Source organism: Acinonyx jubatus, chromosome B1, assembly GCF_027475565.1.
Source record: "Acinonyx jubatus isolate Ajub_Pintada_27869175 chromosome B1, VMU_Ajub_asm_v1.0, whole genome shotgun sequence".
Lineage (NCBI taxonomy): Eukaryota > Metazoa > Chordata > Mammalia > Carnivora > Felidae > Acinonyx > Acinonyx jubatus.
This window is the reverse complement of record NC_069382.1, coordinates 6,519,631-6,532,188: the sequence shown is the minus strand read 5'-3', so window position 1 is coordinate 6,532,188 and position 12,558 is coordinate 6,519,631. Positions and strand designations below refer to the sequence as shown.

The following is a 12,558-nucleotide window of genomic DNA, read 5'->3' as shown; positions in this document are numbered from 1 at the left end:
TTGGCACTCAGCTGGGAAAGTGTGCCAAACGAATACTCTAGGTCATAGAAACATTTTAAAGTTCATTGTCAGTTAGAAAAAAATGAGGATTGGGAAAATTAGGAAGATGGCAGCATAGGAGGACACTGGGCTCACTGCGTCCTGCTGATCACTCAGATTCCACCCACATCTGCCTAAATAACCCAGAAAACCACCAGAAGACTAGAAAAATGCACTCTCCAGAGCCAAGCATGGACAAGAGGCCCACGGAAGAGGGTAGGAAGGGCGGAGAGGTGGTGAGCACTACACGGACCTGTGGGAGGGAGATGGGGCAGTGGAGGGGCAGCTCGCCCAGCAAGGCAGAGCCCCCGAGTCTGGCTTGCAAAAGCACAGGGGCCAGACAGAGTGAGTTCTGACAGCCAGTGGGACTCAACATCTGGAATGTTAAAAGTCAACAGCTCTGCTTGGAGAGTGGGGAGGGCAAGAGGACACCTGGAGGGAGAGTTGTTGAGCCCAGGAAGACAGAGCTCAGATCAGTGGGAAACAAAGGCACTGGCCAGTGCCATCTCCCTCTCCCATCCCCCAGCCGAAATCCCAAAGGGAACCAGTTCCTGTCACCGAACTTGCTTACACCGCGCAAACGCCCAAAGCTGTGCTTCTGTGGATCCATCCCTCTGATAGCTCTGCCTCCCTCCTGGTGCTGCAGGGCTCCTCCCAAAGGGGACCACCAATGGCAAAGAGAGCTAAGCCTGCCCCTCCCGCCCCTGTGCACCTTGCAGATCATCCACCCTGGCTAATACGCCAGATCCCATTGAAGAAGCACCATAAGCCTGGCAGTGTGCAAATAGCCCAGACAGGGGCCACACCACTCCACAGTGAGTCCTGCCTCTGAGAGAAGGGAAGATAAGGTACATGCCAGTCTGACTGTGGCCCCAGTGGTGGGCTGAGAGCAGACATCAGGTCTCACTGTGGCCCTGCCCACCAACACAAGTTACTCAGGACAGCACAGAAGAAGTGCCCTGCAGTTTGGAGCCACTGCAGGGACTACCCAAAATGATGAAACGGAAGAACTCTCCTCAAAAGAAACTCCAGGAAGTAGCAACAGCTAATGAATTTATCAAAACCAATTTAAGCAATATAACAGAATGAGAATTAGAATAATAGTCATAAAATTAATCACTGGGCTTGAAAACAGCATAGACGACAGCAGAGAATCTATTGCTACAGAGATCAAGGGACTAAAAAATAGTCATGAGGAGCTAAAATGCTATAAATGAGGTGCAAAATAAAATGGAGGTGACCACAGCACAAATTGAAGAGGCAGAGGAGAGAATAGGTGAATTAGAATATAAAATTATAGAAAAAGAGGAAGTTGAGAAAAGAGAGATAAAAAAATTCAGGAGTAAGGGGAGAATTAGAGAACTAAGTGATGCAATCAAATGGAACAATATCTGTATAATAGGAACTCCAGAGGAGGAAGAGAGAGAGAAAGGGGCTGAAGGTGTACTTGAACAAACCATAGCTGAGAACTTCCCTGATCTGGGGAAGGAAAAAGGCATTGAAATCCAAGAGGCACAGAGAACTCCCTTCAGACGAAACTTGAATAGATCTTCTGCACGACATATCATAGTGAAACTGGAAAAATACAAGGATAAAGAGACAATTCTGAAAGCAGCTAGGGATAAACAAGCTCTAACCTACAAAGGGAGACCCATAAGACTAGTGGAAGACCTATCTACTGAAACTTGGCAGGCCAGAAAGGAGTGGCAGGAAATCTTCAATGTGATGCATAGGAAAAAAAAGCAGCCAAGAATCCTTTATCCAGCAAGTCTGTCATTCAGAATAGAAGGAGAGATAAAGGTCTTCCCAAACAAAAACTGATGGAATTCATCACTAAACCAGCCCTACAAGAGATCCTAAGGGGGATTCTGTGAGTGAAATGTTGCAAGGACCACAAACTACCAGAGACATCACTACAAGCATGAAACCTATAGACATCACAATGACTCTAAACCCATATCTTTCAATAATAACACTGAATGTAAATGGAATAAATGTGGCAACCAAAAGACATAGGGTATCAGAATGGATAAAAAAAACAAGACCCATCTATTTGCTGTCTATAAGAGACTCATTTTAGACCTCAGGACACCTTCAGAGGGAAAGTGAGGGGATGGAGAACCATCTATCATGCTACTGGAAATTAAAAGAAAGCAGGAGTAGCCATACTTATATCAGACAAACTAGACTTTAAATTAAAGGCTATAATAAGAGATGAAGAAGGGCTTTATATAATAATTATGGGGATTATCCATCAGGAAGAGATAACAATCATAAATGTCTATGTGCCGAATACGGGAGCCCCCAAATATATAAAACAATCGTAAGCTAAGAATGTGGTAATTGCAGGGGACTTTAATACTCCACTTATAACAATGGATATATCATCTAGACACAGGATCAATAAAGAAACAAGGGCCCTGAATGATACACTGGATCAGATGGACTTGACTGATATATTTAGAACTCTGCATCCCAAAGCAACAGAATATACTTTCTGCTCAAGTGCACATGGAACATTCTCCAAGATAGATCACATACTGGGTCACAAAACAGCCCTTCATAATTATAAAAGAATTGAGATCATACCATGCACACTTTCAGAACACAATGCTATGAAACTTGAAATCAACCACAGGAAAAAGTCTGGAAAACCTCCAAAAGCATGGAGGTTAAAGAACACCCTACTAAAGAATGAATGGGTCAACCAGGCAATTAGAGAAGAAATTAAAAAATATATTGAAACAAGTGAAAATGAAAATGCAACAGTCCAAATGCTTTGGGATGCAGCGAAGGCAGTCCTGAGAGGAAAATACATTGCAATACAGGCCTATCTCAAGGAACAAGAAAAATCCCAAATACAAAGTCTAACAGCACACCTAAAGGAACTAGAAGCAGAACAGCAAAGACACCCCAAATCCAGCAGAAGAAGAGAAATAATAAAGATCAGAGCAGAAATAAACAATATAGAATCTAAAAAAAACTGTAGAGCATATCAATGAAACCAAGAGTTGGTTTTTTGAAAAAATAAACAAAATTGATAAACCTCTAGCCAGGCTTCTCAAAAAGAAAAGGGAGATGACCCAAATAGATAAATCATGAGTGAACATGGAGTTATTACAACCAATCACTCAGAAATACAAGCAATTATCAGGGGATACTATAAAAAAATATATGCCAACAAACTGGAAAACCTGGAAGAAATGGACAAATTCCTAAGCACTCACACACTTTCAAAACTCAAACAGGAAAAAATAGAACACTTGAACAGACCCATAACCAGTGAAGGAATTGAATCAGTTATTAAAAATCTCCCAACATGTAAGAGTCCAGGACCAGATGGCTTCCCTGGGGAATTCTACCAGACATTTAAAGCAGAGATAATACCTATCCTTCTCAAGCTGTTCCAAAAACCAGAAAGGGAAGGAAAACTTCCAGACTCATTCTATGAAGCTAGCATTACTTTCATTCCCAAACCACACAGAGACTCAGCAAAAAAAGAGAACTACAGGTCAATATCCCTGATGAATATGGATGCAAAAATTCTCAATAAGATATTAGCAAATCGAATTCAACAGCATATAAAAAGAATTATTCACCATGATCAAGTGGGATTCATTCCTGGGATGCAGGGCTGGTTCAACATTTGCAAATCAATCAATGTGATACATCACATTAATAAAAGAAAAGAACCATATGATCCTGTCAATTGATGCAGAAAAAGCATTTGACAAAATTCAGCATCCTTTCTTAATAAAAACCCTCAATAAAGTCAGGATAGAAGGAACATACTTAAACATCATAAAATCCATTTGTTAAAAGCCCACAGCTAATATCATCCTCAATGGGGAAAAATTGAGAGCTTTTTCCCTGAGATCAGGAACACGACAGAAATGTCCACTCTCACCACTGTTGTTTAACATAGTGTTGGAAGTGCTAGCATCAGCAATCAGACAACAAAAGGAAACCAAAGGCATCAAAATTGGCAAAGATGAAGTCAAGCTTTCACTTTTTGCAGATGACATGATATTATACATGGAAAATTGGATAGACTCCACCAAAAGTCTGCTAGAACTGATACGTGAATTCAGCGAAGTTGCAGGATACAAAATCAATGTACAGAAATCGGTTGCATTCTTATATACTAATAATGAAGCAACAGAAAAAGAAACTGGTCCCACTCACAATTGCGCCAAGAAGCATAAAATACCTAGGAATAAATCTAACCAAAGATGTAAAAGATCTGTATGCTGAAAACTATAGAAAGCTTATGAAGGAAATTGAAGAAGATATAAAGAAATGGAAAAACATTCCATGCTCATGGATTGGAAGAATAAATATTGTCAAAATGTCAATACTACCCAAAGCTATCTACACATTCAATGCAATCCCAATCAAAATTGCACCAGCATTCTTCTCGAAGCTAGAACAAGCAATTCTAAAATTTGTATGGAACCACTAAAGACCCCAAATAGCCAAAGTAATATTGAGGAAGAAGATCAAAGCAGGAGGCATCACAATCCCAGACTTGAGCCTCTATTACAAAGCTGTAGTCATCAAGATAGCATGGTATTGGCACAAAAACAGACACATAGACCAATGGAATAGAATAGAGACTCCAGAATTGGACCCACAAACATATGGCCAACTGATCTTTGACAAAGCAGGAAAGAATATCCAATGGAAAAAGACAGTCTCTTTAAAAAATGGTGCTGGGAGAACTGGACAGCAACATGCAGAAGGTTGAAACTAGACTACTTTCTGACACCATTCACAAAAATAAATTCAAAATGGATAAAGGATCTGAATGTGAGTCAGGAAACCATCAAAACCCTAGAGGAGAAAGCAGGAAAAAACATCTCTGACCTCAGCTGTAGCAATTTCTTACTTGACACATCTTCAAAGTCAAGAGAATTAAAAGCAAAAATGAACTATTGGGACCTCATGAAGATAAAAATCTTCTGCACTGCAAAGGAAACAATCAACAAAACTTAAAGGCAATCCACGGAATGGGAAAAGATATTTACAAATGACATATCAGACAAAGGACTAGTATCCAAAATCTATAAGGAACTCACCAAACTCCACACCCAAGAAGCAAATAATCCAGTGAAGAAATGGGCAGAAAACATGAATAGATACTTCTCTAAAGAAGACATCCAGATGGCCAACAGGCACATGAAAAGATGCTCAAAGTCGCTCCTCGTCAGGGAAATACAAATCAAAACCATACTCAGATACCACCTCACGCCAGTCAGAGTGGCTAAAATGAACAAATCGGGAGACTATAGATGCTGGTGAGGATGTGGAGAAACGGGAAGCCTCTTGCACTATTGGTGGGAATGCAAACTCGTGCAGCCACTCTGGAAAGCAGTGTGGAGGTTCCTCAAAAAATTAAAAAATAGATCTACCTTATGACCCAGCAATAGCACTGCTAGGAATTTACCCAAGGGATACAGGAGTACTGATGCATAGGGGCACTTGTACCCCAATGTGTATAGCAGCACTCTCAACAATAGCCAAATTATGGAAAGAGCCTAAATGTCCATCAGCTGATGAATGGATAAAGAAATTGTGGTTTATATACACAATGGAATACTACGTGACAATGAGAAAGAATGAAATATGGCCTTTTGTAGCAACGTGGATGGAACTGGAGAATGTTATGCTAAGTGAAATAAGTCATACAGAGAAAGACAGATACCATATGTTTTCACTCCTATGTGGATCCTGAGAAACTTAAGAGAAGACCATGGGGGAGGGGAAGGAAAAAAAAGTTAGAGAGGGAGGGAGCCAAACCATAAAAGACTCTTAAAAACTGAGAACAAAGTAAGGATTGATAGGGGGTGGGAGGGGGGGAGGGTGGGTGATGGCCATTGAGGAGGGCACCTGTTGGGATGAGCACTGGATGTTGTATGGAAACCAATCTGACAAGAAATTTCATATTAATAAAAAAAAGAAAGAAAAAATGAGGATTGATTATGCGAAAGATGTTAAGTGGTGGAAAGATGTTGGGTCAGCAAATGGTTGCAAAAATCTTTAAATAGGAGGATCAGGACCGCTACACCAATGTTTCACTGCAGTAATTGCATGAATATCCTTTTCCCTAAAGAGAAAGACAGGGGGAAGAGGACACATGAATTGTGATTGATTTATGCAAGGATTGTAACCACATGAGGCATTTTGCCCCAATATCCTCACTTTTGTTTTAGAAAGTATCACTCACTTGACAGAATCTTCAGTGAGTATTTCTAAAGGACACACTCACAGTAGGCACCTGCTCCTCCTGACCCACAGGTCCCTGCTGCTCACCTGGACTGTGCTCTTGGAGAAACCCAGTTCCTTCACTCTGCAGCTCTCCTTCTTGCTCCAACTGGAAGGATCTTTTGCAGCTATTATTCTCTGTTGGGGGGTGGGGGGAGGAAGGGGAAGTATATGCATTTTGAGTTCTGCGCAAATTAATCTTTGCTATAACCAAGTCCAGGGCAGGATTTACCAAGGACGAACAAAGAGATGATGGAATGTCAGCTGTAATGACACCTTCAACAGAAACCACACTGAAGGTCCTTCATCAGATCAGGAGGAAATCCAGACTGGAGGCAAAAACAATGAACATGCTAGATGCTGATACCCGCCCACAAGTTCAGAGAAAGAATGCAGAATCCTCAGTCTTCTCCAAATGGGAGAGAATCAATATCTCCACAGTGGGTTAAAAATTATTTTCAAACACATCCAATAAATATAAGAGCCACAAGAATAATCAAAATTGTTATTTTCACAACTCTGGTCTCATTATTCCACATAATGACTAAACAGTCATTATTTTTCAAATGTTTAATCAATTATGAATTAAAATATCCAGTGAATTTCCAGTTCCATTTTGAAAGCTGGAGACTGAGTACCAAGAAAGATATGAACTTGTGGTCAAGATTGCAATCTAGTGTGATGCCAAAAAGTACAAGGTGAAGAAACATCTTCCTTTCACATAGTTATGAGTTATGAAAGAATCAGGGCAGCATTTGGAGTGGGATATGGGGAGCTGTTCTAGATATTTACTCAATGAGTGAATGGATGGACGCAAACATATGTGTTGGCAGACTCACCCAGAAAGATCAGATGATTGATACTTTCCAGCATCACATCTCTGAACAGCTTTCGCTGGGATGCGTCCAGCAGGGCCCACTCTTCCTTGGTGAAGTCTACAGCTATATCTTCAAATGTCACTGGTTCCTGAAACATCATGGATATTCTGGCTTAGAGCACTCCCTACCGATGTCCAGAGTAGGAGGGTTGAGATGACAGCACTGAGGAAGGAGGTAGAGGAGCTGGGTGTGTAGAAAGATCAATATATATTTGGGGGGTCCCATCAGTTCACTGTCAGTGCAGAGCTTTTGGATATGTTTACAGAGATCTACACACTCTGACTTCATAATACTTTATTAAAGAAAATCGCATGAAGTGTGGTGTCATATAACCTGGACGTGTCTCAATAACCTGGTGATTGGAACTTTCTGACAGGTGATTATAAAATATTTGCCTCAGGGGCACCTGGGTGGCTCAGTCAGTTAAGTGACCAGTTCTTGATTTCAGCTCAGGTCATTATCTCACAGTCATGAGATCAAGCCCCACATCAGGCTCTGCAATTCTTGGGATTCTCTCTCTCTCTCTCTGCGTCTCCCCAACTTGTTCTCTCTCTCTCTCTCTCTCTCTCTCTCTCTCTCTCAAAAAATAAATAAACATAAAAATTCATAACTAAAACTCTCTTCTCTATTAATTTCAAGTAACTCTACAGATTCATCAAAAGACAAATAATAGCTATGGTGTGCTGCTTTTAAACCATAATCATTGGCTTAATTTATTCTCTATATGAATTTCTTGTCCCCCATCTACAAAGTGGTTTATTCACATGTTATGAATGTTGAAGGATCCAAGGCCTATATGTAGGGAGCGTTTCCTGTCTAGCAACCCTGCACTAAATATAAGACATTATTGATCACTAAAATGTCAGAAAAGCTTGAAGGAATCGTCAGCATTCCTCAGAACTGAACAAGATTCATAGATGGCTCTCTTCATGCTACAGAACTGAGGTGTTCCTAACACAAGCAGCACGAGCCAGGGTCCTCTGAAATGGCTGGGCTGAGGACAGTCTTGCCCTGACCAGTCCTATGCCACGAGGACTCCCAATCTCAATCTTCTCTGGGACCTCAGACACCAGTTATCACTGTTTCTCTTGTATCTTTACTTGTCTCCATGCTAAAGGATAACGGAAACCTCATGACTTGTTTGGGTCTATCCAAACAAGTTTTTCAGAAATTTATTCAGGAACCTAATTTTATTCTACCTACCATACTCTCTCTCCTTTCGGTGTGTGTAGTGCAATTAAGAAAATAATCCTCCCTCCAAATTCTTTCCAGTTGTCAAATATGGATGAAAGGTTGATTACTAAGAGGTAAAAATGTGTGATTAGGGACAAGCATGATAGTGGTGGTTTAGTTATATTTTAAAAAATTTTTCAGAAGTGTAAATTCTAATAATTGTATGAGAAAGTACAATATAACACAATGCAAAAAGATGGAGGGAAAAAAAACATAAACTGATTCTTCAGTCTTTCTAAACCTCTCTCCTGTTCCTCTCAACACTGAACAAGACTCACACCAGGTCTTGTAACACCGGATTAATTATAGTCACATGCTGAAACACCCACCTCCCTGTAGGACTATATTCTTCTCACTCTTCTCTAGCACTTTCAATCACCACCATCCTAAGCCTATTCCATCCAAAAATAGGGTTAATGAGTGAATTATTTGTCACTGGGGCCATGGGCTGGATGAGAGAAGGAAGACTTCTCTTATCTCTTCTGTAAATACACAAGCTTAATGGAAGATCTCATAAATTTGCATAATGTTAAGAAGGGAATTCATTATCGATAAGTTCCTGATGGATAACTATCCCAGAATGCTGGGGAAATTAGAGCACAGATGCCTCAATATCACCCGATTCCACTTGCAACATGCATGCCAATAGGAAACACTGCCCATCATATGGCACTAGGTTGTAATTTCAGCAGAAAGATGCAGTCCTGACTCACCGGTGCCTGCATTGTCGACAAGTCAGTTGCCAGGTATCTTTCTCTGGGTTCTCACTCACAGACAGTACAAGCACTAAGCAGGCAAAGCTGAGGATGGAGAAAGAAGTCATGAGATCCAGTACTGTGCACAATTTCCAGACTCACCTGTCAGGAAGCCCCAGACCTTCACCTGGGTGTGACCCCCTAGCCCAACAAACCACAAGTGGTGCACTCTAAGAACAGGGTGTAAGAGGTCACTCCTATCCCAGGGTCAAATGTCAGATTATAGCTGTGATTGAAAATAAAGGTCAAAATACAGATCTCTTACAAATCAGAACATGATAAACATTGTGTTGTGTGCATTCAGTAGCCTATGGCATTCAGAATTCTTCAGTTCCCTCCCTGATTCCAGAGCAGAGTGCTTCCAGACTCATGACACACATAGGGTTTGTTTTCCACCTGTAGACGAACACTGCGGAATTTCTCAGATCTCGTTTTTCTTGCTGTATGCCCTAGCAATGGTTCTCCAGTATCCATAGCAGCTCTCTGAAGCCTCAGTCCCCTCCTGCTCTCTGGTCCCCCCTAGACTTGGATATCAAGCAACTAAGATTACAATGGTGTTAATCAATTCATGGACTTTTATAAACCAATTTTCCCCTGACATCAAGAATAACTGAATGTATTTCGTGGAGAAATAATGCAAAAGCATCATGAACAAAGGGATCATTAACTCACCCATTTGCACCTGAGGTTCGGGGAAAAAAAAGAAAGTCAAATTTGTATAAAACGTGATTGTGCCCTTTCAGATTTACATATATTTGCCTATTTAGTCTCCACAGTAACCATGCTAATTGAAGTCTATTTATTACTTGATGAAATCCATAGAAAGAAATTAATTCAGAAAAGCAGAAAAGGAAGTATTTACAACGAAAAATTATAGAAACATAAGATGTAGATCACTGTGCCAATAGAACTTCCTAAGGTAAAGTAAATGCCCCATATCTGCATTGTACAATACAGTAACTGCCAGACCAAGTGGTTATAGGATACTTGAAATCTTGCCAGTGCTGCTGAGATCTGAAGGTCAGTTATTTAATTTTATGACTTTATTTTTTTCAATATTTGTTTGTTTGTTTGTTCATTTTGAGAGAGAGAGAGAGACAGAGTGCGAGGGGGGAAGAGGCAGAAAGAGAGGGAGACACAGAATCCGAAGAGGCTCGAACTCACGAGCCATGAGATCATGACCTGAAGTCGGATGCTTAACTGACTGAGCCATCCAGGTGGCCCTAATTTTACGATTTTACAGCTTATAGTCACACGTGGCTGGTAGTTGTTTTGTTGGAAAACAAAGATCTAGGATCTTAGGGTAGGTGGTTAAAATAATTAAGTAGATTCAAGATCAATATGGGAAGGGGACATAAATAGTCAGAAACAGGGAGTGAGAATGGTGGCCTAAATGTTGACACAATGAAATATAAAGATCATCAGAAGCTGCTTTGATTAGACAGATGTCTAGGGGTGCCTGGGTGGCTCAGTCGTTTGACTGTCTGACTCTTGATTTTGGCGCAGGTCATGATCTTGCATTTCATGGAATCGAGCCCCATGTCAGGCTCTACACTGAGTGAGGAGCCTGTTTGGGATTATCTCTCTCCCACTCTCTCTGCACAACCCCCCCACCCCAAAATAAATAAATAAATAAACATTTTTTAAAAAATGATCTTAGATGTCTAAAGAGAGATAGTATCTACAGAATTTTAAGGGGATGAGGCCAGCTCCCATGTCACTATGTGGAGAACTCACCAGAACCCAGAGTTGGAGGAGAGAGGGTGAAGCCAAGCAGATTGTGTGGTGAGTTCCACAGGCAAGCAGCCGATTCCTCTTGTTCTCCTCTTCTTCCAGTGTCCCAGACTTCTCCGTTTCTTCTCAAGACAAATACCTGGTTGACTTCCCTTTTATACTGGGAAAAACCCTTAGTAAACCTATTCAAGGGCAACATTCCAGGGTCACACCCTGACTGACTAGATCCTAAACAGCTGCAGCCTGTGGGACACACCCTGTTCGATTTGATTGGATTCTCCACACTCATACAAAATTGCAGCCCTCACACTAAGTCAGAGAGACGAGACATAAGGACACCTTGAAATGGTGCTATTAGAGCATCCATTCATTCCTTGACTCATTCCTAAGTATTTTGGAGTGCATTCTGTGTACCGAGAAACACTGTATGTCTTGGAAATGAAGCACAGCATCAGACACAGTGGGATTCTACAGACACGAAACTGGGGGGGAATATGGACTGAAAAACAAAATTTTTAAAAATGATTCCTTGACTGCTGGCCGCTGGCCACATACTTTCAAGAGCATATTAACAATTTATTAATTATCCAAAGAAAATGGGGAACACAATTTTAGACATTGTTTCTTGGTTAGTGGGGAAATAAACAAGAGTGTTACTACATAATGGAATAGAGTAAATAATTTTGTTTCCATGTCATTCACAGTTGATTTACACATTTGAGTGGAATGCTTACAGTTGTAGAGATAAGCTCTTCTGGCTTAGAACTCCCTAAATTTCCAAGAGGAAATAATCAAACTGGAGGATACAGTAAGTATTCCATTGCATCTAAGGACATTTTGTCTCTTTCTCCAAAAATGCCCGGCAGTCCTGGTAAGCCACACACTCCAGTTCCTTCTTCCATGCTCACCGAAGAGCATGTCCCACCTCTGGCATTACCATGCAGTCTCCACTGACCCTCCTTTCACATTCTTCAGATGCTGTATAAACGAGCTCACAAATGAAACAGGTAATTTTACCACTAGATTTAACATTGTCCTACACTTTCGCTCCCCTCCCTCAGAACAGCAGAGGAATGACTTTTAATCTCAGGTAATTTATTCCTGCACTTGTGTTTGGTACCTATTCTTTCCTGCTGTGTCATGAATTTTGTGCTATAATTTAAAGCGTATACACTTTATTTGAAAGTACTCCTTCTCAATTCCATCCATTCTCTGAGCAATTCAACAACTTGTGGCATCATTCAGCCTGAAATTTCAATTGGAAAAAAAAAAAAAAAAAGAACAAGAACAACAAGCGCTCCTGGCTGGCTCAGTCAGTTAAGTGTCCAACTTTGGCTCAGGTCATGATCTCAGTTTGTGGGTTCGAGCCCCTCATCAGGCTCTGTGCTAACAGTTCAGAGCCTGGAGCCTGCTTCAGATCCTGTCTCCCTCTCTCTCTGCCCTTCCCTGCTTGCATGCTCTCTCTCTCTTTCTCCCTCTCTCTCTCAAAAAATAAATAAACATTAAAAAATTTAAAGAAGAAAACAAACAACAACAAAAATAAACTTCCAATTCCATTTACTTCCAACTGCTTCTCTCTCTCATCTTGTAATCCAAGGTGAGGAAGCATCTACTAACTGACTTTTCTCCTTGTCCCACACCAATCTGATTTTCTG

At 40.9% G+C, this 12,558-nt stretch overlaps 1 protein-coding gene across 1 annotated transcript; it reads right to left on the bottom strand.

The window, feature by feature from the left end:
• Positions 1-6,277: 6,277 nt before the first annotated feature.
• Positions 6,278-10,232, bottom strand: LOC113596524 (putative zinc finger protein 705EP). The gene is made up of 3 exons (XM_053216140.1): positions 9,128-10,232; positions 7,143-7,269; positions 6,278-6,441 (listed from the first exon to the last, which is right to left on the bottom strand). Exons 1-3 carry the CDS (start codon positions 9,137-9,139, stop codon positions 6,278-6,280), a joined length of 303 nt encoding a protein of 100 aa, XP_053072115.1. The 5' UTR covers positions 9,140-10,232.
• Between the last annotated feature and the right edge of the window lie 2,326 nt (positions 10,233-12,558).